The 26,340-nt window shown below is 45.0% G+C and overlaps 1 protein-coding gene across 5 annotated transcripts in view; it reads right to left on the reverse strand.

Annotated features, from left to right (window-relative positions):
- Positions 1 to 612: 612 nt before the first annotated feature.
- Positions 613 to 26,340, reverse strand: part of LOC118401353 (tetratricopeptide repeat protein 7A-like) — a 48,707-nt gene continuing 22,979 nt past the window's right edge. For all 5 annotated transcript variants that reach the window (XM_052477691.1, XM_052477706.1, XM_052477697.1 and 2 more), the window contains exons 13-21: positions 24,096 to 24,213; positions 23,679 to 23,736; positions 23,180 to 23,252; positions 22,875 to 23,035; positions 18,105 to 18,221; positions 17,729 to 17,835; positions 13,866 to 14,000; positions 11,812 to 12,014; positions 613 to 1,742 (exon numbers count right to left, since the gene is read on the reverse strand). In XM_052477691.1, coding sequence (XP_052333651.1) covers positions 1,524 to 1,742; positions 11,812 to 12,014; positions 13,866 to 14,000; positions 17,729 to 17,835; positions 18,105 to 18,221; positions 22,875 to 23,035; positions 23,180 to 23,252; positions 23,679 to 23,736; positions 24,096 to 24,213 — 1,191 coding nt within the window. In that variant the 3' untranslated portion in view covers positions 613 to 1,523. The remainder of the gene's footprint in view (positions 1,743 to 11,811; positions 12,015 to 13,865; positions 14,001 to 17,728; positions 17,836 to 18,104; positions 18,222 to 22,874; positions 23,036 to 23,179; positions 23,253 to 23,678; positions 23,737 to 24,095; positions 24,214 to 26,340) is intronic.

The raw sequence follows: 26,340 nt of genomic DNA on the forward strand, positions 1-26,340 counted from the left end.
AGTGGGTGATCTATCATCAACATAAAATACAGACATGCATGTGGCTTTTGATCATGTGTAGTAGGCCTGTGTGAAACAGAAAGACTTTGATACGCTTTAGTCATAACTCTATCGTGGGGTGTGAAAGGGTTAATAAATTGTGCATGCAGAGAGGACTGGGATGCTTCTTCTTGAAACAGAAATCAATGTAGAACACAGAGCCATTGATTACAGCAGCCTATGTTGCCAAACAGACTAGATATCTCTCCGCTTCCCCCGTTACTCAAACACGGGATGGCTGCTAGGCAACCAGGCCACATCACATAAGGTGGAGAAAGAGGAGAGAGAGGGAGGGATAGGGAGTGAGAGATAGAGAGAGGCACAGCAATGGCGAGGGAGAGCAGAGAGAAAGGAGAGAGAGGATACAGAGAGAGAAAGAGGATAGAGGAGAGAGGAGGTAGTGAGAGAGAAGAGAAAGAGAGGGGGTTGTGAGTTTCATGGCAGTAACTGCGCTGGCAGTATTACATAAGATAGCAGCTCGAGTCCCACTGCCCATATTAATGTGGTTAGGCACTGGGAAGTGATGAAGATTAGTCACAAGTGACAAGACAGATGAAGATGCACAATCCCACAGTGATTTAAGTCATTGTTTATGAGGACAAAGATGGACAAATGCATTTAAAACAACACACACACAATGAATCATAATATTAATAATACAGAAATATACAATACAAACAACCAGTGATTTGAACATAATGGATTATGTCAGTTACATACACAGGCTGAAGGCTCTCAGTCAATGAGAATAAAATGGAATGATAGTATAGGAATGATCCCTGAGAGTGGATGTATACGGTCTGTATAACAGTGTAGTGGATGATTACGGTCTGTATAACAGTGTAGTGGATGATTACGGTCTGTATAACAGTGTAGTGGATGATTACGGTCTGTATAACAGTGTAGTGGATGATTACGGTCTGTATAACAGTGTAGTGGATGATTACGGTCTGTATAACAGTGTAGTGGATGATTACGGTCTGTATAACAGTGTAGTGGATGATTACGGTCTGTATAACAGTGTAGTGGATGATTACGGTCTGTATAACAGTGTAGTGGATGTATACGGTCTGTATAACAGTGTTGTGGATGATTACGGTCTGTATAACAGTGTAGTGGATGTATATGGTCTGTATAACAGTGTAGTGGATGATTACGGTCTGTATAACAGTGTAGTGGGTGTATACGGTCTGTATAACAGTGTAGTGGGTGTATACGGGCTGTATAACAGTGTCACCATACACTTGACTTGTCCATGAGTGCATGTGAGCGATTATTATGAGTGCATAGACATAGATAAAGATGAAGAGAGTATATAAAAGGGAGAGGGGGAAGGGAGGAGAGATAGAGATCAAAAAGAGTGAAATAGGGCAAGAGAAGATATATTGCACCAATTTGCATGTGTAAATGATCATACGCGTGCGCGTGTGTGTGTGTATATATGTATGTGAGTATGTAATACAGTAGTACCCTCTGTCTGCTCCTCACAGCTCGCGGGGTATGATGGTGAAGGGCCTGATGGGACAGGAGGACTCCAGCTCCAGGGCTGTGAGGAAGCAGTCTGGAGCCTGGCTGCTGCCCTGTGACTGCAGGGCCTCCCCCAGGCCGCTCCACGCCTCGTGGGACGTGCTCTGGGCCTGCACCGCATCCCGCAGCACCTTCTCCCCCAGACCCACACGCCCACACCGCACCAACAACTGGCCCTGAGGAAGGCAGAAAACAGGAGGAGGTGAAGTGATGAAAGGTGAGTTTGAATGGGGGATAAGTGTAACGGATGTGAAACGGCTAGCTAGTTAGCGGTGGTGCGCGCTAAATAGCGTTTCAATCGGTGACTTCACTTGCTCTGAGACCTTGAAGTAGTGGTTCCCCTTGCTCTGCAAGGGCCGCGGCTTTTGTGGAGCGATGGGTAACGATGCTTCATGGGTGACTGTTGTTGATGTGTGCAGAGGGTCCCTTGTTCGCGCCCGGGTATGGGCGAGGGGACGGTCTAAAGTTAAACTGTTACATAAGTAATTGAGAGATTACAGAGAGACAGAGCTTTACAGATGTAAAATCTTATTTTGATCACTCTTTTGTTGCAGTAAATGCAAACTTGTGGTGTCGTCAAGATTTTAAAAAGTTTCTAAAATGTGTAATTTCCACTTTAAAAATGTCAGACTTGATTTGATCTTATGAAACATGTATCAACCCCTACTAAAAATGTCCATTAATTATAATCCACATAATAATAATAATAATAATAATTCACATTTCCTGTTGCTGCAGGATTATTTTCCTGCTGTAGCAAACTGGTTTAAATTAAGATCCTACATCTGTAACTTTGGATATAGCTTTGGCTATATCTAAACCATAGATGTGTTTGAATACCATACGACATACTTAATGAGTATATAAGCCCTTTTGCGGCACAGTCGATAGCGCGCCGGACTTCGGGCTAGAGGGTCGAGGGTTCGAGACCTGGGCCTGTTTCATTACAATACTATTAGGTCATTTTAGTACTGTAAATGGAACAGTATCCTTTCAGTTGAGCGTACAATCACTTCGCCGGTCAACCGGAAGTTGATGCTGTTGCTATGCAACCTCTTGCTAGCTAGTTAGCGTAACAAATTACTAGTTAGACATTTCAGGACTTCGGGTGTGTTCTTAAATTCAACCTGGTAAATTCAGAGCTGGTAAATTCAGAGTGTTGTCAGATTTTCAGTTTGTAAATTCAGAGCGTTTCGCTCTCAGAGCGCTCTGGCCGAGGAGTAGGGTTGATTTAAGCGTTCTGACCTTACAAACGGCAGTCAAGCACTTAAGTTAATGTTGGCTAGCTACTTCCCCCTCCCTCCTCCCTCTCTGCAGATGACTTCGTCAACCATTTTGAAAAGAAGGTCGATGACATCCGATCCTCGTTTGCTAAGTCAAACGACACCGCTGGTTCTGCTCACACTGCCCTACCCTATGCTCTGACCTCTTTCTCCCCTCTCTCCCCAGATGAAATCTCGCGTCTTGTGACGGCCGGCCGCCCAACAACCTGCCCGCTTGACCCTATCCCCTCCTCTCTTCTCCAGACCATTTCCGGAGACCTTCTCCCTTACCTCACCTCGCTCATCAACTCATCCCTGACCGCTGGCTACGTCCCTCCCGTCTTCAAGAGAGCGAGAGTTGCACCCTTCTCTGATCCCTCCGATGTCAACAACTACAGACCCATCCCTTCTCTCTTTTCTCTCCAAAACTCTTGAGCGTGCCGTCCTTGGCCAGCTCTCTCTCTCAGAATGACCTTCTTGATCCAAATCAGTCAGGTTTCAAGACTAGTCATTCAACTGAGACTGCTCTTCTCTGTATCACGGAGGCGCTCCGCACTGCTAAAGCTAACTCTCTCTCCTCTGCTCTCATCCTTCTAGACCTATCGGCTGCCTTCGATACTGTGAACCATCAGATCCTCCTCTCCACCCTCTCCGAGTTGGGCATCTCCGGCGCGGCCCACGCTTGGATTGCGTCCTACCTGACAGGTCGCTCCTACCAGGTGGCGTGGCGAGAATCTGTCTCCTCACCACGCGCTCTCACCACTGGTGTCCCCAGGGCTCTGTTCTAGGCCCTCTCTTATTCTCGCTATACACCAAGTCACTTGGCTCTGTCATAACCTCACATGGTCTCTCCTATCATTGCTATGCAGACGACACACAATTAATCTTCTCCTTTCCCCTTCTGATGACCAGGTGGCGAATCGCATCTCTGCATGTCTGGCAGACATGTCAGTGTGGATGACGGATCACCACCTCAAGCTGAACCTCAGCAAGACGGAGCTCCTCTTCCTCCCGGGGAAGGACTGCCCGTTCCATGATCTCGCCATCACGGTTGACAACTCCATTGTGTCCTCCTCCCAGAGCGCTAAGAACCTTGGCGTGATCCTGGACAACACCCTGACGTTCTCAACTAACATCAAGGCGGTGTCCCGTTCCTGTAGGTTCATGCTCTACAACATCCGCAGAGTACGACCCTGCCTCACACAGGAAGCGGCGCAGGTCCTAATCCAGGCACTTGTCATCTCCCGTCTTGATTACTGCAACTCGCTGTTGGCTGGGCTCCCTGCCTGTGCCATTAAACCCCTACAACTCATCCAGAACGCCGCAGCCCGTCTGGTGTTCAACCTTCCCAAGTTCTCTCACGTCACCCCGCTCCTCCGCTCTCTCCACTGGCTTCCAGTTGAAGCTCGCATCCGCTACAAGACCATGGTGCTCGCCACGGAGCTGTGAGGGGAACGGCACCTCAGTACCTCCAGGCTCTGATCAGGCCCTACACCCAAACAAGGGCACTGCGTTCATCCACCTCTGGCCTGCTCGCCTCCCTACCACTGAGGAAGTACAGTTCCCGCTCAGCCCAGTCAAAACTGTTCGCTGCTCTGGCCCCCAATGGTGGAACAAACTCCCTCACGACGCCAGGACAGCGGAGTCAATCACCACCTTCCGGAGACACCTGAAACCCCACCTCTTCAAGGAATACCTAGGATAGGGTAAGTAAGTAAGGGTAAGTAATCCTTCTCACCCCCCCTTCTCCCCCAACAAGATTTAGATGCAAGTGGCTGTTCCACTGGTTGTCATAAGGTGTATGCACCAATTTGTAAGTCGCTCTGGATAAGAGCGTCTGCTAAATGACTTAAATGTAAATGTAAATGTAAATGAGAGTGACCACTGACCCTTTTACTCGCCCAAGCAGAGCTGGTTAGGCAGTTTTCATTTTATCCACACAAACTGTTTTAATTACGCTTTTTGCCGGCGTTAACTGACACCGGCCATATTCAACCTATGTTGAGCGCTCGTAAATTAATTATTCTGCGCTCTGGTACACTCAGACGAGAGTGCTCTGAAATCGGAGTAGATAGCCAGAGCGAATTTACGAAAGCACCCGAATTTCATTGAGAATGCACATGACTATACCATTTAGCTAAGAATGACGGGAATAACCAAGTCAATAAACATTGGGTAGTTAGTTAGCTAGCCTATAGTTAATATACTGGCACGTTTGCTGTATAAGTAGCCAACTAACGTTAGGTAGCTAGCTAACATACCGGTACACACTGCTGTAATGATATTGTTTCGACCCGCACAGACAGCTAGCTGTGTGTTATGTGTTAGGCTAGGAGGTGGTTGTGTTGTACTGACCAGTACCCGGTGTTCGCGGGGTCCGACATGTCAATCAACCTGCTATCTGCCAATCACGGGAATGCCTGGAATGTTCTGATGCCGGGCATCCTGGTGGTTGGCGGAGTGGCGTGGAGGGGGGTTGGGCAGGGGGTGGAGCATTGGAAGTTAAGACCAGGTTCAGCCTTTGTTCTCTCTCTCTTACGTCTGGGCTTCACAAGAGAAGGTCACGATTGGCTTGTGGGTTATCTGTCATCTATTTGGCGTGTGCTACGGCCCAAACAGTAGCCTGTATAAAGTTGGTTTAATAAACCGTCAATTCGCAAACTCAAGCCTCTGTCTGGACAATTGTTCATTTAGGATCTAGTCAGGTCATTACAATATGCTATGTGGTTCGTAAGAACATCGTAGCTAACAAATTGTCAGCCAACATAACGTGTAAGGTACCTTAATTGAAAAGTAATTACTTTATTACATTGCTCAATTAAAAAAACAAACATTTGTCATAATTAGTTAAAGCAATTAATCAAATTTGAAAACGAGGTGAAGCCACGCCCATTTCCCGAAGAATTGCATTATGGGCCCTAAAATACGGAAATAGTGTCCTCTGCGTGTATACTTCATATTTTGGCGAATTTAATACGACATCCGGGAACTTTTGGCATACTAACTATATCCATACTATGACCAATAAACATACTATATACTCAATTCACGTCACAAATAGTATGGTTAGTGTGGGTAGTATGAGTATTTGAACACAGCTCATGAGAACCCTCTGACACTAGACATAGCGTGTCAGAGGGGCACTATAAAGTGCACATTTGGGTCTTAATGGGACACAAAAAAACAGGGGAGGGGAAGCCATGTCCAGCTGCCTAAGAGATGTTGCTAGTTAAAGCTCCTGTTTGTCCCAACTTCCTTTGCACAGGCGTGTCAGGTGATTGCAGCCAGAGGCTTTTCCAGAAAGGATGGGATGTTTGTGTGATGAGGATGACTGCACCCTATGTGTTACTTTGTGTCGGTGTGTGTGTTTGTGGCTGTGTGAGAGAGGGCAGTAGTGGTCAGCCCAGCGTGACATGTCTCTTTAAAACTTCTCTCTGTGTGTCTCCAGAGTCCAGCAGCGTAACAGGGTATCACGCAACCGACCAAAGGCATGAACACACACACACAGCCTCCAGTGCAGGGCTTGCCTGAGGTCAAACAGGCGAGTCTTGTTATGCAGGCTCTGCTCACAAGCCCCAGATTAATTGGGCTGAAACTCAGAGAGCTGTCTAGGGGCTCTGACGCAACCTCCAATGCGGATGCTCTGCTCCCTCTGTCTCTCAGTCTCAGAGTTCCTCTCTGCTGCAACTCCAGACTCTCTCACTCCTTTTCCTACAGTTGTTACTGTATACTCTCTATGCTACTGACCAGAACTGAAGAAAAGACGGAAAGGAGATCTTAGGTGGGGTGCAGAGACAAAGTGGAAGATACAGTATCACACGGTGGGTGTGTTGCCATTGTTAAGGCACTGGCGTCCTCATCATCTCACACTGCCAGCGGGTCTTTGATCTATTCGTTGCCATTCCACTGCCCTACTGTCACCAGGATTTACACACGGGGACTTATGGGAAATAACCACCCATGAGTCGGTTCTGAAGTTTCAATTCTTCCATTCTTTGAAGTTTCTGGCGCACGCACCCACACACAGTGAGGCTTCACCACTGTATTTCCTCTCCTCGGGGGTTTACATGATGATGCCAAGTCTAATCCTCTTAGGTCAATGGTTCAAGGAAATAAACACCCTATACTGCGCCGTAAACAAGGCAGAGGAAAACAAACCCTGGGTTTAGAGAGAGGAGGGGAGAGAGCAGTAGAGAGAGAGCGAAACAGAGAAAGATCGAGAAAGAGGAGAGAGGAAGAGAGCGAGAGACAGCAGTAGAGAAATTGAAGGACAACCAGACAGAGCGAGAGAGTAAAAGACAGGCAGAGAGGGCCCTGTGCCAGTAGTATGTATCGGAGGCTCATCCCCTTGATGCCCTGGTGGCCCGGGCCGTGACCCAGCATGGCGCCCCACACCTGAACCCACTAATCCTATCAGAGATGTGGTGGCGATGTAATCCCTGCCTGCCTGGTTGAGCTGGCGGAGCTGGGCTGAGAGTGAGCTACGATTACTTGGGCCCTGGCCTTGCAATGTCCTATTCCCAAAAGCCCTATTGCTGGGAGCCTTAGTTATCCCTCGAAGCCCTCTGGTAGCCCTGTCTCTATCACCGCTCTTTATCTCCCCTCCCTGTCTCTCCGCTTGCCCGCTTGACCCTAGTCTTGCCAGATTCAGGGCGCTCCGGAAAAGGACTAACCTGCTCGTGACCTGACCTGACTCATACACCCAGGGGAGCCAACCGATATGAGACACCTTATGTCAACACTACACAAGCTGAACCAGCTAATCCAATCACTAATGTACACGCCCATTCAGCTAACGAGAGAAAGATGGGGGAGGGGTGGGAGAAAGCGAAAGAATGAAAGAGAAAAACAAAACAAAGAAAGAGAACGAGAGGGAGGGAGAATGCAGAGAGAGAGAGGGAAAAAGAGGTGAACACATGCACAATGGCGAACAGGCACAAGCCAGCTCCCCTCCTCCTATCTTTCTCTAGCTGGTTATCAGAGGTATTGCTCAATAGAATATATTTCCCTGGTTGCTAGGCAATCCCATAAAGCGCCCGAGAAGGAGCGAAGTGTTATAAATAATGTATTTGCATTATCAAATGAGCTGCCAGCCACCCCCATCCAGAGAGAAGAGAGACCGAGAGAAAGAGAGAGTGGGTGGGGTGGGGGGGGGGCATTGGATCACTGAAACGCAATTCATTCTATGAGATGAAGTGATTGCCCTTGACCGTACATCTGTATGCGTCTGTGTGTGTGTCTGCATCCGTCTGTGAATATATATGTGTGTCTGTGTGAGTAGAAGAAAGGAGAAAGAGACAGAGGAAGAGAGCTGGTTCAGTGAGAAGAGGCCTATGTGTAGCTAACTGACACAGAGCGAAGCAGCAAGCAAAACAGAGGAGAGAGGATGCAGAGGTGCTGGGATGTGGAGGACATTGAGAGCTGTGGTGAGAATCATTTAAACAGCAGAGTCAGGAAGAAGGCAGGGCAGGGAAGATCAGCTCCACTGGCTTCCCAACCCAAGCATCACTATCCATCCTAAAATACACCCAACCAACTGGCACTGGGGATGAGTCACACTACCTACACTGGCTTTCATAAAGTATCACACAGTTGAAGTCGGAAGTTTACATACACTTAGGTTGGAGTCATTAAAACTAGTTTTTCAATCACTCAACAAATTTCTTGTTATAGTTTTGGCTTGTCGGTTAGGACATCTACTTTGTGCATGACACAAGTGATTTTTCCAACAATTGTTTACAGACAGATTATTTCACTGTATCACAATGCACACTAAGTTGACTGTGCCTTTAAACAGATTGGAAAATTCCAGAAAATTATGTCTTGGCTTTAGAAGCTTCTGATAGGCTAATTGACATAATTTGACTGAATTGGAGGTGTACCTGTGGATGTATTAAAAGGCCTACCTTCAAACTCGGTGCCTCTTTGCTTGACATCATGGGACAATTAAAAGAAATCAGCCAAGACCTCAGAAAAAAAATTGTAGACCTCCACAAGTCTGGTTCATGATTGGGAGCAATTTCCAAATGCCTGAAGGTACCACGTTCATCTGTACAAACAATAGTACGCAAGTATAAACACCATGGGACCACGCAGCCATCATACCGCTCAGGAAGGAGACGCGTCTCCTAGAGATTAACGTACATTGGTGTGAAAAGTGCAAATTAATCCCAAAACAACAGCAACGGACCTTGTGAAGATGCCAGAGGAAACAGGTACAAAGGTATCTATAGGCTTGCAAGTCGAAGAACACCATCCCAACCATGAAGCACGGGGGTGGAAGCATCATGTTGTGGGGGTGCTTTGCTGCAGGAGGGACTGGTGCACTTCACAAAATAGATGGCTTGATGAGGAAGGAAAATTACGTGGATGTATTGAAGTAACATCTCAAGACATCAGTCAGGAAGTTAAAGCTTAGTCGCAAACGGGTTTTCCAAATGGACAATGACCCCAAGCATTCTTCCGAAGTTGTGGCAAAATGGCTTAAGGACAACAAAGTCAAGGTATTGGAGTGGCCATCACAAGGCCCTGACCTCAATCCTATAAAAACTTGTGGGCTGAACTGAAAAAGTGTATGTGAGCAAGGAGGTCTACAAACCTGACTCAGTTACACCAGCTCTGTCAGGAGGTTTACTGTATGTAAACTTCTGACCCACTGGGAATGTGATGAAAGAAATAAAAGCTGAAATAAATCATTCTCTTAAATTATTCTGACATTTCATATTCTTAAAATAAAGTGGGGATCCTAACTGACCTAAGACAGGGAAGTTTTACTTGGATTAAATGTCAGGAATTGTGAAAAACTGTGTTTAAATGTATTTGGCTAAGGTGCATGTAAACTTCCGAGTTCAACTGTACATACTTTACACATCAGTCAGTCACATACACTTTACAAGTCAGTCACACCCACACACACAGACACATACTTTACACATCAGTCACACACCCACACCTCATGTTCCTGTGGCTGGTGGTGTGAGAACGGAGTATAGGACTGACAAACAGTATAAAGACCTAGTGAATCTAATAATACTGTATAGGTCGAGTGAGTCTAATAATACTGTACAGGCCGAGTGAATCAAATACTACTGTACAGGCCGAGTGAATCTAATACTACTGTATAGGCCGAGTGAATCTAATACTACTGTATAGGCCGAGTGAATCTAATACTACTGTATAGGCCTAGTGAATCTAATAATACTGTCTAGGCCTAGTGAATCTAATAATACTGTCTAGGCCTAGTGAATCTAATAATACTGTCTAGGCCTAGTGAATCTAATAATACTGTCTAGGCCTAGTGAATCTAATAATACTGTATAGGCCTAGTGAATCTAATAATACTGTATAGGCCTAGTGCATCTAATAATACTGTCTAGGCCTAGTGAATCTAATAATACTGTCTAGGCCTAGTGAATCTAATAATACTGTATAGGCCTAGTGAATCTAATAATACTGTCTAGGCCTAGTGAATCTAATAATACTGTCTAGGCCTAGTGAATCTAATAATACTGTCTAGGCCTAGTGAATCTAATAATACTGTCTAGGCCTAGTGAATCTAATAATACTGTCTAGGCCTAGTGAATCTAATAATACTGTATAGGCCTAGTGAATCTAATAATTACTGTATAGGCCTAGTGAATCTAATAATACTGTATAGGCTGAGTGAATGTAATAATACTGTATAGGCCGAGTGAATCTAATAATATTGTATAGGCTGAGTGAATGTAATAATACTGTATAGGCCGAGTGAATCTAATACTACTGTATAGGCTGAGTAAATCTAATAATAGCATTGTCTGGATAAGCCTCTCCCTTGGTGTAACCGCTGGTTATGTTGAATATAGACAACATCATCACGGTATAACACTGTTTTATTGGGGAGTTGGGGGAGGATATTTTGGGGTAACGCCCAGAAAGATGGAGAGAATGAGCTGTTGCTAGGCAGCGAGCGGAATGGCGAGCAAGTCTGGAGAACATCCGCTAAAGGTGTTGAGCTAGCTGCATTTCTAATTACCGTAGCTCGTTAAACCAAGTTATTATTAGCTTGCTTGTAAACAAAGCTCATAAAACGAGAACAGGACCATGTCAAAATGGCCGCCACGGTTAAGGGATAGGAGGTCAGGATGAACACCAAAACCCTTTTAACAGCAAACTAGTACAGGCAGAGAGTTGAATTGAATGGGCATTGTGGGGAACCTACCGCAACCACACACATTTAAAAAGGTCCCATCCTAACTGGAGATACTGTCTCTCAGAGGAGAAACTGCAGTATTGGTTCTGAATTGTAATACTTGGATTGGAGCAAGCAGGATTGGCCATACTCCACATAACATGCTGTTCTGCTTACACATACGCACAGAAAAACACATGCAGGCGCACACTCGGACACACACACAGTGACACGCACTCACAGTGCTACAGATCTGTCATAGGAGACAGTGGGCCAGTGCCAGCTGGCTGTGTTTCAGCTCCTCACCCCAGGGATTGGTACTCCCACTGGCCATATATGGAAGCCAAGAGCACCCTCTCTCACCCCACACATAATACACCCTCTCTCACCCTCTCTCACCCCCCCAACACACACATAAACACACGCACACGAGCGAAAGGTACTGGCCTTATGTGGTCACACTGCGGCCACTGTTTAAGCCAGAGAAGCATTTACGGCTACACAACCAATGTATGGTCACTATGGAGACAGCATGTAGGGTAATGGGAGAGTTGGATCCAGGAGATGAGGGGGGAGAGGGAGATCTGGGGGGAGAGGTAGATCTGGGACTCTTTATGATTGGACCATTTCTTACAGAGTGCTGTGGCTCACAGGAAATATTTTCAAGATGGTTATCTGTTATTACTGAGGATAATAGGCCTGTTGATGTGCCCCAGGTCTTTGTGTGTGGTGACTCTTACCAGGACTGTGAGTGTGCATGTGTGCGTCTCACCAAAACTGTGTTACACGTATGTGTGTGTCTCTCTCTCTCACCAGGTGCAGCAGTATGCGGTGTCCGTTGGGGTGGATGGCCAGGGCTTCATCGTACAAACCCTTGGCCTCGTCCTGGTTCCCTTTGAGCTCGGCCAGCCGGCCCCTTAGCAGCAGCACGGAGTGGGAGTTGGGGAAGAGCACAGCTGCCTCCTGCACACAGAACTGGGCCTCCTTCACACGCCCCTCTGCCATGAACAACTCTCCTATGGGAGAGAGATGGCGGGAGGCGAGAGAGAGACAGAGAGAAAGAGAGAGAGAGAGAGAGAGGGGGGAGAGGGCTCGATCATCGGTTGAGACAGCTGACAACAGTATGTGCTGATAAAGCCAGGCTAACACGTCACATCACCAACTGCGCGGCCACCGTCGTTCGACATGAATAATTCTTGTTTAATTTCTCTTTGTTTTACCAGGTATGTTGTTTCAGGACTCATTCTCATTCACAAGGTTGACTTGGGGAATATGTCGCAACAGAGGAAAGGACACATACTGTACCAACATGACATTGGACACATACCCACATAATGGACTGAAAGAAGATTCAGTCTTAGGCACAGAGATACAGACGCATTTTTACCCTGACAGACACACAAACAAGACCAGAATGCAGTGCCTGGGAAGTAATGAGGCTCATGCCTAAATAAGGGCATTGCATGCTACTGCTGTGGCTCAAGACAAACCCCAGGCTGCCCTCAGCACAGACACTCCCGCAAGCACAACACTGGCCAATTACAGGCTGGATAGTGGGCCAGATAGTGGGCCGTCCACAGGCCCCTCCCTCAGGCCACCACTGACCAATGGAGGGCAGGACATTGGGATAGAGCTGTCTCTGGGGGAGAGTGGACAACAGAGTGATGACAGCTTAACCATTAGAAACTCTTGAGGGGAGGCTTGCCTAAAACACATTCACTTAGCCTGTGTGTGTGTGCGCGTGGTACGTGCGTGCGTGCGCCAACACCGTATATGCCTTTATGCGGTAGCCAAGTAAAGTGTGTGAATGTTTATCTGTTTTTCAAAGTGGGCACAGATGGGGGCTATTTGCGTACGCTATTATGCCCTCAAATAACACTACTCAGAAAATATAAAATCACTATTCCGGATCCCATTTTCTATAAACAATTGTTCATATTCCTCACCTGGGCGTGACACCATAATGAAGAACATTAATAATATTAACAAATCCACCTACAATAGTCCCTCCTCTGTGCCTACATGTGAGTGTGTGTGAGATTATGCATAGTGGCTGTGTGTGTGTGTGTGTTTCGGTGCCTGTGTGTGTGTGTGTGTTTCGGTGCCTGTGTGTGTGTGTGTGTTTCGGTGCCTGTGTGTGCGTGTGCGTGTGCGTGTGCGTGTGTGTGTGTGGAGCCAGGTCATGCTGGGTGGTTGTGTCCTGCCCTGAGGAGAAGTGCTGTGTGTGTTCGTGCTGCCTGCCTGTTGGGCCGATCAAGATGTGAGATTTGAGGCAGGAATTGATGATCCACATGACAGAGGAATGTGACTGGAGAGACATGGGCATGACTGCCCAGCCACACATCCCTGCCTGGGCCTGCCTGTCTGGGAGAGGGGACCACACCCTGGGTCACACACAGGTACATTCACTACACTGGCTCGGTCTGTGCTGGGAGGGAGATATAACAGATGCCTCTAACGACTGACTGAGGCACAGTATATGTGTATCTACTGTACATGTGATGTAAAGTTCAGTGGGTTTTTCAGTGAAATTACTCTCAAGGGTCAAATAGAAGGGACAAATGCCAGATGACGAAAACTACCTTTGCTTAAAATCCAACACAGGGAACTTGACCCGAACTCATCCATCGGTACAGTGATGGCCTTTCTCTCTGCTCAGTTCACAATTATAGGGTAGGATGCACACCTCTGCCCTCTATCTCCAGTGGAGTGCACTCTCTCTCGCTTCCTATAGCTGGCAGCAGTAGTGTACACTCTGGTGGTAGAGTCTACACTCCCTCCTGTAGCTAATTTCAGTGGGTAAGAAGCTTGTCCTAGCTGACTCCAGTGTACACTAGATAGTTATGTACACTCCCTCCCTCCTGTACCTGCTTGCAGCCAGATGCGCTCCAGGGTGGTCCAGATGTAGGTGGGGCCCTGTTTGTGGGCGGAGCTGATGGCTGACACCTCTGACATGGCATGCTCCAGGCGGGATAGAGCAATGGACGGACCGCTCTGAGAACCTGACCCAGGGACAGTTCATAGTCAGCACACATACAGCACTATACAACATCACACACACAGAGCTTGATCTAGGAACAGTTGATACTTAGTCAGTACACATACACACAGAGCCTAGGCCCCTATCCACAAAGCATCTCAGTCTACACTTGACACTTACATGCGACTTCTGCTATCAGAATATGAAGATCGCATTTGAAAAGGTACTTTGTGTTCTGACTGTGTTCAGATCTGTCTGACAACTTCAGGAGGTGGTCGGGGATGCATTGTGTGCGGATTTCTCCTCAGTCTGGACTCAATCAGGCTACTGAAAGTGCATACAGTGGTCAACGTCATCAGCACGCCTCCCGCAAGTCTCCAGAAAACGTGTGTCTTGGGACCGAGGAACCGTTTCATTATAACGTTGGAAGAACTATGTTCCTAGCGTGTTTGCCGGCCTCATAAACGCTAGCTAGCTGATATTTACAAAGGAAGAAAAAAAGCAGAGGAAGACACAAAATAAAAAGTTGAGTTAGAGTCTGAAGAGTAAGGACAAAGGAAAGGTGGCTGAAGTGGATACTGAGTTTGAATCAAGCAGCGCATCTAGCAAAGTTGGTGAAAACAAATGAAAACTGGAACAAAAAGGAAATGGTCTAAAATTGGAGTGGAGGACACGTGTATGAACGATAATGAATCGCTTGTAGTTGGGATGTGTTTGTTTTTTAGTAAGGATGCAAAAATGGGAAACCCGTTTGAGGTGTCGAAAATGGTGAAGTATGCGCTGGGAAAAGTGGAGTCTGTCAGAGTGACCAGGAGCCTCAAAAGAATCCGAACAACAGGAGTTTTGTGTTTTGAACTCCGGAGTAGAGCACCCGTCAAAGGAGTCATCTCAGGGGTGACGACACACGTTCAGGTTGAATACCTAAAGAGAATTCCTGTTGTGGATGGGGCCTGGTGTCTGACCCGCTGGGTGAATGGAGAAAAATAAGAAAGTCTGTCGGTCCTATTGTTTTCTTATAAAGAGCAAATACCTACGCTTGTGAAGCTTTGTTATGTAAGATACGTTGTAAGAGCTTTCGTCCGCAAGCCGTTGCAGTGTAACAATTGTAAAGGATCTGGCTATGTTTCAAATGTGTGTAGACAGACAGAGTATATTGAAGAACAGTGTGGAGACGGACGATGGTGTTGCAATTGTGCTGGGATCATGATCCCAACTTCCTGGAGTGCCTTTTAAGGGCGAAGGTGGCAAAAGTTAGAGCGGTCAATCGAATCTCCTATACGTAGACGATTAAGGTTGTTGTTGAGGATTATCAGAATATTTTGAGCCGATTCCACCATTTGTAGAATGCATACCGGTATTTGAATATATTGCGGGAAAAGGGAATCCGGGCACACTGTGGACATGGTAGACACATTTAAATGTAGGACGGAAATCCATCAACAGAACTCTAATGATCAGAAATCTAAAGCTGCATGAACTGTCAAGTCTAGACACGACCTCAAAAAAAGATCTTAGGGAACCTGTTAAAACCTGTTTTAAGGCAAAAACGACTCCCTGCTCAGAGTAGATTTGAGGATGATGTTAAAGACACTGCCTACACAATCTCTGAGCCAGGAGTAAAATCAACTCATAAAACGGTATCTCAGCTGGTTATCATGACTGTTTGAGGTACTGCAAAGGAAACATAGTAATTACCATCATTAACTTTGTTGCAAATGATGGGGAATAACCAATCCAATGAGACATCGCCAACTGTGAACTCAATTGCATGTTTCAAAAAACAACCGTGAATGTGACTGTACATCACATATTTCAATGGTAAAATGTTTTATATAATTTTTGCCTGAAACTATTACTTTGACACTCATAAATAATATGTTGGCGTCCGGATGGATGGATAGATTTGGCTAATTCTGATGGCTGTTAAATGCGTAATTTTGACGATATTACTGTTATTTCAACACACCCGTCACTCCCGTTTAAAAATGCTCTATCTTTGGCACAGTAGGCGTCAATACCTATACGCCGGGCAATTGCAGGCATCTAGGGCTTATGTTAACTTTGACTGTGTTCGATGAAAATGATTGAAAGATCTAACGTTGTATGCAACGTTGTCAACATTATCGGCAAGTCACTTCTTTTTATCCTATTATTGGCGCTTGTCTTTTGCGCTAAAGCGATTTAGAAATTTTAAAACGAGAGTGTTGATATAACGGTAATATTGTACAAATTACGCTTTTAAACAACCATCAGAATTGGTTAAAAAAAATGCCAACATATTAGGCAATAATTAAGAGTAGGTAAAGTGATCGTGTCAGGCGAAAATTATATCAAATATTTTACCACTGCAACATTTTATGTAGTCACCGTGGTTGTCTGAAGCGTGACAGAGTTAGTTCACAGTTGGAGATGCCTCGTCGCGATTGGTTATTCCCCATAATTTGCAACAATGTCAACGTTAATGTGTGTCATCGCTATCTTTCCTTAAAACCACGACAGTCTGAGTGAGGTACCGCAAAGGAAAGATGGCGATTACGTTCATTGCCTTTGTTGTAATGATGGGGAATATAACCTATCGCCAGCTGTCACTTCGATAGTACGCTTCATACAACCACAGTGACTGTAGCCTACATCAAATGTTGCAATTATAAAACGTTTTGATATCATTTTCGCGTGAGGCAGTCACTTTGCCTACCCTTAATTATTGCCTAATATCAAAGACAGTACAAAACTCTGTGCTAATATGTTGGTATGCATAACGTTTTTTTTATTTTTATTTTTTTTAACCGATTCTGAAAGTCGTTGAAAGCAGAATTTTGACAACATTGCCGTTATATCAAAACACTCGTCACACCCCCGTTCAACATATCGAAATCGCATTGGCACAGTTGTTATCAATCAAGTAACTTGACAATGATGTTGCATACAAAGTTGTATACAATGTTTGAAAGGCCTATAATTTTCATCGAACACAATCAAAGTTAACATGATGCCAAGATGCTTTAAATTGCCCAATTTATTGGCATGCCCAATGCAGGCATCTTTTTTTTAAACAACGTGATTTTGGGCTCCAGAGTGATACATTGAAATCACGTTTGGTAATTACATAATCGATAGTTTATTTATTATCCTAGTGGTTAGAAGTATTTAGGCACGTCATGTGAAATTGCCCTCGTGAAATAACTGTCAATAGTGCAAGATATAAGGCCTATGGTTGAATATGGGTGTAGATTATTTATGGTTTGATCATATCAAAACACACAAGGAACCACTGACTCTATTATCAATAAATACCTGCTGGTAACTCTTAACTGGTTAGGACATTCCATGTGGTGTCCAGAAATTCTGTCAACTATAGTGGACTCTTATGACTAAAGAGGCTTCATGCATAGCTTTTATTTTTACCCATAAGAGTAGGAGTAAAATGTCTCTATTCTCAGCACTTACAATTTTCTACTCAAAGAGCTTTGTGGATATGGTCCCAGGTTTTAACAAAATTCTTAGGTTATTTTTCTGAGATGCTTTGTGGATACGGACTCTGGTCCTTGAACAGTTCATTCTGAATCAATACACATACACGAAAAAACCCCTCGTTTACAAACAGCAGATCATATTTTGTAAAGATACACTATCCAAATACTGGTCGCTCTTGCTAAAATAGATTTGTGTATTATCTCAATGAGACAAACCTGTCTAAACAAAAGGTTACATGGACATCAATACACCCAAGAGGCTGTAGACAGTACAAACCAGTCTCACTGTCCTGGAAGTCTGGCAGGGTGAGGTGGAGGCCACTGGGTTTGCGGTTGAGTGCAAGTGGCTCTGGTGGGTGGATACTGCTGCTGTCATCCCCCTCACTGCAACACCACATGGCAGCTAATCAATACACAGCAGAATCCTTCCCAGCTCCCACTCAGCAGCAGCCATTATAGCCACGCACCCAGTGCAGTAGACAAACACACTCACGAGCACACACGTGCATGCACACACCCACACATGAAACACAAACACATTATAGACACAAGAGACAGACACCGACATGTAACACACTCATTAACCACATAAACAGAGAGACAGGCAGGCAGGCGGACATATAGACACAAGACACACACACCCATACACACACCTGGTACGTGTGAAGTCATAGCGGCTCTGCCATAGCTGCAGCATGTCTTGGCAGGTCTGGAGTGCTACGCCCGGCCCATACAGAGCCTCCTCCAGCTTCACCTTAGTGAACAGCAGACTGAGTGACAAGGAGCACAGACAGCAACACATCAACACAGCATGCATCAATTAGTACACCATTAGCACTTTACACATCGATACACACATTGGTGTGCTGTACCATATACTCGACACATCAGGAACCCCCCACACACACAACATTGGCTCAATGTTGACACAATATGTGTTTGCTAGGTCAGCACATACCGTTGGCACGTCAACCAGGACCTGATGCTACCATCATATAGGATAAGCATGTTTATCACTGTTTGTTCATAGAGCTTTGGTCCTCTGTTTTTTAACAGATAGGAACTGTGTGAGTCTGGAGGGTTACAATATGCTACAGTGGGAGGCTGAGCTGGGAAGGGAAGAGAGAGGTACAGTATGTGAAGGGAAAAGACAAAAAGAGGGAGAGAGAAAGAGTCAGGGCCCTTACTCATCCGTGAGAGAGAAAGAAGCCCCAAAGCGGATGCCTGTCTGTCTGCCTGCAGTTTGTCTGTCTCTTCCTGTCTCCCTGCTCCCCCAACTGGAGCCTCTTCAAATTATTCCTCTCTCTGCTCACCTTTTACTGACAGAGAGCTTGGGTTGGGCACTATCCAGATTTTCTTACAGTCATACCATTTCTGTACCATACCAGGGTATACGGTATTACCGGAAGTGCACACAGGGGGCGCTATAGTTTGACTCGCAAAACAAGTTAGGCAACAGGGGTCTTGATTCAGGAAGGGATTGAATGTCTCTGCTGTAACCAAGAAGCTTGATCTTGACATCTAGCCACTTAGCTAGCAAGTTAGCAAACCAAATGCATAGCTGGAGCCCTGAGCTGGATATAATTGATTTGACACAGCAAAGATTTCTTATAGTTATACTTAACTCAGTTAGTTTTAAGCAATGGCGTAGCACGCACCCCCACAGCACCCGCAAGGCGGGGTTGCCCCCAACCCAAAATTATACCGTCAGTAATTGAAAATACCCCGGTATACGGTATATATCGTCCAAGCCTAAAGATAGCACTGGTGATCAATAGCACAGCCAGACGGCCTGGCAGCAGGGGAAAAACACCCCGTGAAATGTGGCTCGTTACCGGTTAACGGGTGGGTGGAAGGGCTGGGGTGATGGAGGGAGGGATGGAGGGGCGAGAGATACGCACAAAGTGTCATCTGACATGAGGATGAAAACTGTTGCTGACAGACGTGGTGTTACGGATACACCTGTCAGCGGGGCCAGTGGGTTTCCTATTAGCTACCGGCCAGAGCAGCGTTTAGTAGAGGAGTGGTGTGCCGTGTGTTAGTGGGCTTCCTACTGTGTGTGTGTGTGTGTGTGTTTGTGTGTGCAAGCACACTCATCTTGTGACATGCCGCAAGATGAATGCAGAATCAAAGCCTGGGATTAATCATTTTCTTTAGAACAAACTGCGAGACTACACTCTCTCTCTCTGTCGCCTCCCTTCCCCCCTCCCTTTCCACAGCCTCCTCAGATCTTTCGCTTTGTGCTAAAAATGCCTGTTTACTAGCTGATAACAATTTCAAACAGAGACAGAGATAAAAAAAAAAAAAAGACGGGAAAAAGAGAGATAAAAAGACAGTAGCGTTTCCCAGCTGTTTACTTATAAAGCCACGCCGGCCATTTAAGAATGCAACAGGCTAGTACTGCATTTTCAGGTAAAATCTCAATAAAAACATGTCAAATATAAGGACAATGTCTACACATTTCAACTGTTTCATCCAATTACTGTCTGCTATTAAGATATTTACTGTGGCATGATACGGCTCGAAGAGATGTTTGTCTTTGGGGGGGTCTCCTGTGCTACCTATGGAGGTGGCGTACGAGACGTGAGAAATGAATCGAGATTTGCGTCTGTACACTACAGGAACGTGTGTGTACACGGGTATTTTTATCGTAGAGTAAATGCCTTCTATTTGGGGACCAAGAAAGACAGAAAGTGAGAGAGAAAGCACAATGATTCAGTGTGTGCTACAACAAATTGACAGTCTGTGCTGCAGAAATCCGATGACTAGCGTCACATGCACATGCGTGCACATACTGTACATGCATGTCATTGTGTACGTATGCTATTCAAACTAAATCCTCTTCAGCACAAATTCTTCACACATTCTTCTATTTAACAACAGATGTTGACTGCTCCCTCCGCCGATATGACCTCATGGTTACCGGGGCGATGGGCATTCCTGGCGCAGGGAGGGCTGTGACGGGCTGAGCCTGACAAAAAGCTCTTAAACGGGTCAGTCAAATGTCTCTATGGAGAAGGAATGTGTCTGCATATGCATATGAGGGAGAGAAATTACTAGAATATAAGCTTTAAATGATACATATATATATACATATACAATACCAGTCAAAAGTTTGAACACACCTACTCATTCAAGGATTTTTCTTTATTTTTACTATTTTCTACATTGTAGAATAATTGTGAAGACATCTAAACTATGAAATAACACATAAGGAATTATGTTGTAACCAAAAAAAGTGTTAAACAAATCAAAATATATTTATATTTTAGATTCTTCAAAGTAGCCACCCTGTGCCTTGATGATAGATTTGCAGACTCTTGGTATTCTCTCAACCAGCTTCATGAGGACTGCTTTTCCAACAGTCTTGAAGGAGTTCCCACATATGCTGAGCACTTGTTGGCTGATTTTCCTTCAATCTGCGGTCCAACTCATACCAAAACATCTCAATTGGGTTGAGGTTCGTGTGATTGTGGAGGCCAGGTCATCTGATGCAGCACTCCATCACTCTCCTTCTTGGTCAAATAGCCCTTACACAGCCTGGAGTTGTGTTTTGCGTAATTGTCCTGCTGAAAAAAAAATTATACTCCCACTAAGTGCAAACCAGATCGGATGGCGTATCGCTAGTGTCACCAGCAAAGCACCCCGACACCATCACACCTCCTCCTCAATGTTTCATGGTGGGAACCACACGTGCGGAGATCATCCGTTCACCTACTCTGCATCTCACAAAGACAAGGCGGTTGGAACCAAAAATCACGAATTTGAACTCATCAGACCAAAGGACAGATATCCACTGGCCTAATGTACATTGCTCGTGTTTCTTAGCCCAAGCAAGTCTCTTCTTATTATTGGTGTCCTTTAGTAGGCATTTTGCCTTCTGGTAGGCCGTCATTGTAAATAAGAATTTGTTCTTAACTGACTTGCCTAGTTAAATAAAGGTTAAATTAAAAAATTAAAAATAAATAGTTGAGATTTCTTTGCAGCAATTCGACCATGAAGGCCTGATTCACGCAGTCTCCTCTGAACAGTTGATTTTGAGATGTGTCTGATACTTGAACTCTGTGAAGCATTTCTTTCGGCTGCAATTTCTGAGGCTGGTAACTAATGAAATTATCCTCTGCAGCAAAGGTAACTCGGGGTCTTCCTTTTCTGTGGCGGTCCTCATGAGAGCCAGTTTCATCATAGTGCTTGGATGGTTTTTGCGACTGCACTTGAAGAAACTTCAAAGTTCTTGACATTTTCCGGATTAACTGACCTTCATGTCTTAAAGTAATGATGTACTGTTGTTTATCTTTGCTTATTTCAGTTGTTCTTGCCATAATATGGACTTGGACTTTTACCAAATAGAGCATTCTTCTGTATACCACCCCTACCTTATCACAACACAACTGAATGGCTCAAAATTCCACAAATTAACTTTTAACAAGGCACACCTGTAAATTGAAATGCATTCCAGGTGACTACCTCATGAATCTGGTTGAGAGAATGCCAAGAGTGTGTAAAACTGTTATCAAGGCAAAGGGTGTCTACTTTGAAGAATCTCAAATATAAAACATATTTTGATTTGTTTAACACTTTTCTGGTTACTACATGATTTCATAGGTTTTATTTCATAGTTTTGATGTCTTCACTATTATTCTACAATGTAGATTTATTTTTATTTTTTAAATTTGATTTTAAAACCCTGGAATGAGTAGGTGTGCCCAAACTTTTGACTGGTACTGTAGATATTATATATATATAGCTACAAATACGATATAAATGCAACAATGTTTGATTCGCTCTGTCCTTCTCTGACTCCATTTCTCCTTATTTATCTGTCTCTATATCACATTAATTTACCGCTATCTATTTTCACTGTACCCCTCTCTTCTTGACACCATAGAGACCAACACTGACCCCAAATGGTCGTGCTGTGAAGAACATGTGTCTTAGATCATTATTGCAGACTCTAGGGTGAGGTGGCACTGCGAAATACTCAAAATAGCACGTGGCTTTCAAATATGCATACTCTTCTTATAGCAAGGCAACAATGAGGCATGGGCCAATTGCATGATCGACTAATAATGTGTGTCTGTGGTTTTTCATTACTGCATAATGTTGTCTGCTTCTCAGAGAGAGGGAGTACTGCAACTCCAACCTACATGGAAGAGTTGGGGTCAGTGCGGCAGTGTGAAAAGGGTAAGGGTGTGTGAGGGTAGACTCCTCAGCGCAGTGCGGATGCCCGGTCTGGCACATCTAAATAAGGCCTTCAGTGAGTGTGTGTGGCTCTGGTGAGGAGCTCAGACACCCTATCCCCACACAGAGGTCTGGGCCTGGGCCTCCAGAGCACCAGAGTTAGGCTCTCACACACACACACACACACACACACACACACACACACACACACACTTCCATAATACAGGAGAGTGGCGACCTACTTGAAGTTCTCAGGGTGTTGGCTGAGCGCTAGTGTGAGGGTTTCGAGGGCATGTTGGTGGTGTTTCTGGGCACTAAGCAGAAGGGTCAGTAGGTGGAGGGAGTGCAGGTCGTCCCCACGCAGAGACAGAGCCACCTGCAGGGGATCCATGGCAGCTGCCACCTGCTCACACACATACCCACAGTGAATGGGGAGAGGAGAAACCGAAGGACAAGAGACGCAGAAGATCCAAGATGGAGAACCACTATGAGGAGCCATAATGGTGTGTGTACTACAGTATATGTGTGTATGGCAGTGCTGACTGACCTGGCGTACAAGAGCCAGCTGGAGAGACAGGTAGAGAGCAATCTTAGCATCATGGGGATCCAGTGCATGGGCTCTTCAGAGGAGAGAGATCACACTCAATGACAATGCAGAATAACACACAAACTGTAGTGTACCCTAACTATAAAAACAAACACACAGGTTAAGACCAACCTAGATTGACAGAGTGGCCTTGTGGTTAGATTATCCACCCTGAGATTGGAAGGTTGGGAGTTTGATCCCCGGCTGAGTTACACAAAAGACTGTAAAAATGGGACCCGATGTGTCTCTGCTTGGCATTCAGCATTAAGGAGATAGATTCGGGGTAAGGCCCTGTGATAGACTAGCGTGCTGTCCAGGGGGTGTACTTGTACATCAAGCTGCCTCGCGCTACAGAAACAGGAGACGGGCTCCTGCTCCTATGAGCCGTTCTGAATTGCACAAGCCAAGCCTCGTGGCAAAGGATACTTACTTAGACTGACAGAGAGAGGTTGGTACGTACTTATGCAGATTTTGCAGTGCTCGTCTGTTGAACCCATCCCGATCAGCTTTCAGAGTGGCTGGAGAGAGATTAGGTACAGATGGACAAATCCATCAGTGGAAAACAAGGCATTTTGGGCGACATTTTCATGGTGGATTATAATGAGGTTTACGGTATTTCTCGCACAGTTCTGAATCCTGAAAATATTAGTCGCCCTTTGTGAGTACCAACTCATACTCATTCCTACACAATTCACATCGGAATGAAATACTGCACAGGCGACGGGGAAGGCCAATTAATGAAAGTGTGGATTATCAGGACAAGTGAGTTCAGTGGGTTCTCTCAATGGCGGATTCCCGGTGAATCGGGACAAGGGCCACCGTTTGTTAGAGGAAACCAATCCTGCCTCGTAGAGCAGCTCATAGTGGTGTCTCTTACCATCAGAGGCCTGCAGACTGCAGCACAGCCCCACAGTCAGGTACGCACGGGACAGGAACTCTGCAGCCTCCTCTCCCATGGACACCACACTTTGAGACAGGGCCTCAGCCTCCTCCAGCTATCACACACAGATACATGCAAAGATAACGGTCCGATGTGGTATGGGTCTAGTCTGCTGAAGTAGTTACTAACCTTGTGAGCTCAACTGTGAGATCAAGGGTTTAAAAGGCATGTTCAGTAGGTTTCGGATTGTCTTGTTTAGTGAGCTTTTGTGTTTGTATGGTATAGAGCGTTTGTATAGTCTGAAGGGCTGTATCGTGGGCAGTGTGTGGTTAGTTTAAGGACACTGTAGATTCAGGTGAAGAACAGCGCACTAGAGTCCCCCGTGTGGCTGAGCTGGGACGAGGTAAAACCGTGTCACTCAGTGTGAGGTATGGGGAGGGGTCGGTGAATTGCCTTTGACACGGTGCCAGCAGAACAGCAGGACAGCTGCTTAGACTCTCCCTGACTGTCCCCCCTCCCCTTTACATCTCTCCCCTCCCTCATCATCCTCCTCATTCTCTATCCCTCTCTTTCTCAGAATATGGACACTATCAACAAAGTTCCATACAATAGAAAGAAAGAGAGCCATTATGTTATTATGGGATATGTCCATTTGAATTGAGTTCCTTTTTGACAGTGTCCATTTTGATTTAAACAAAATATATTTGCCCATGGAAATGGCTAAACATTTAGGAGATAAAGGTGCTTCTTTATTCAAGAGCATGTTGTGTCTCTACCGATGGCGGGCACAACACAAATGACCCAACTCAGATGATGTCAAATTAGGATCCAAGCTACAACATATGCAAATATGAAACAAAACGGAGTTGACACGTTTTTAGATAACGTTTAATGACATAAATGTCACCAAAAAATGTCATTTTTTCCCCAAGACATTTAAAATAGTTTGACAACCCTGTTTGTAAGCTTTTAAATAATGTTAATCTCAACAGTTTGTTTATATTTTCCAGTGATTCATTTTTATTTTTTATTGTTTAATACTAACAGAAGATTATTCAAATATGCATTATTAAATGCTCCAGGGGTAATTCCGTTAGCATGTTTTTCTAGATTTAGAACATAAAACAACATTTAAAAAGCAAACATTATGCTTTAGGTCTGGCAAAGCAAATACTTCAAAAGTTTAATTGTTTCATAGAATTTGGTAGTACATCCAACTGGCCTCACAACAGCAGACCATGTGTAACCACGGCAGCACAGGACCTCCACATCTGGCTTCTTCACCTGCGGGACCATCTGAGACCAGCCACCTGCACAGCTGATGAAACTGTGGGTTTGCACAACCGAGGAATTTCTGCACAAACGGTCATAAACCGTCTCAGGAAGCTCATCTGCGTGCTTGTCATCCTCACCAGGGTCTTGACCTGACTGCAGTTTGGCATCGTAACCGACTTCAGTGGACAAAATGCTCACCTTCGATGGCCACTGGCACACTGGAGAAGTGTGCTCTTCAAATCAAATCGTATTGGTCACATACACCTGGTTAGCAGATGTTAATGCGAGTGTAGCGAAATGCTTGTGCTTCATGAATACATCTCAGTTTCAACTGTACTGGGCAGACAGCGTGTATGGCGTCGTGTGGGCGAGTGGTTTTCTGATGTCAATGGAATGGAGTACCCCATAGTGGCAGTGGGGTTATGCCCAGCCCCACATTGCAAGGATCTGTACATTATTACTGGAAGCTGAAAATATGCCAGACTTGTCACCCATTGAGCATGTTTGGGATGCTCTGGATCGACGTGTAAGACAGCTTGTTCCAGTTCCCGCCAATATCCAGCAACTTTGCACAGCCACTCTATTCCCAGTCATGTAATAGGGCCTAATTAGGGCCTAATTTATTTATTTCAATTGATTGATTTCCTTATATGAACTGTAACTCTAAATCTTAGAAATTGTTGCATGTTGCGTTTATATTTTTGTTCAGCGTAATAATATTGAAAACATTTGGAAAATTCTGAAAAAATATATTTTCCCTTATTAAACTCCCTAAATGTAATTTTTACAATCAAATAATGCAACAAAAATCATATATATTTCTGTCAACAATAAAAATAACATTCCACAGTCGGACACAAATCCCTATTGGTCACTCCACTCCTACCAACTTGGGGTCAAAGACCCTCGAATGACTCTAGTCCGAAAGTCCCAGACTCCCAGATAATACAGTGCAAATGTGTAGTTC

Source organism: Oncorhynchus keta, chromosome 2 (genome assembly GCF_023373465.1).
Source record: "Oncorhynchus keta strain PuntledgeMale-10-30-2019 chromosome 2, Oket_V2, whole genome shotgun sequence".
Classification (NCBI taxonomy): domain Eukaryota; kingdom Metazoa; phylum Chordata; class Actinopteri; order Salmoniformes; family Salmonidae; genus Oncorhynchus; species Oncorhynchus keta.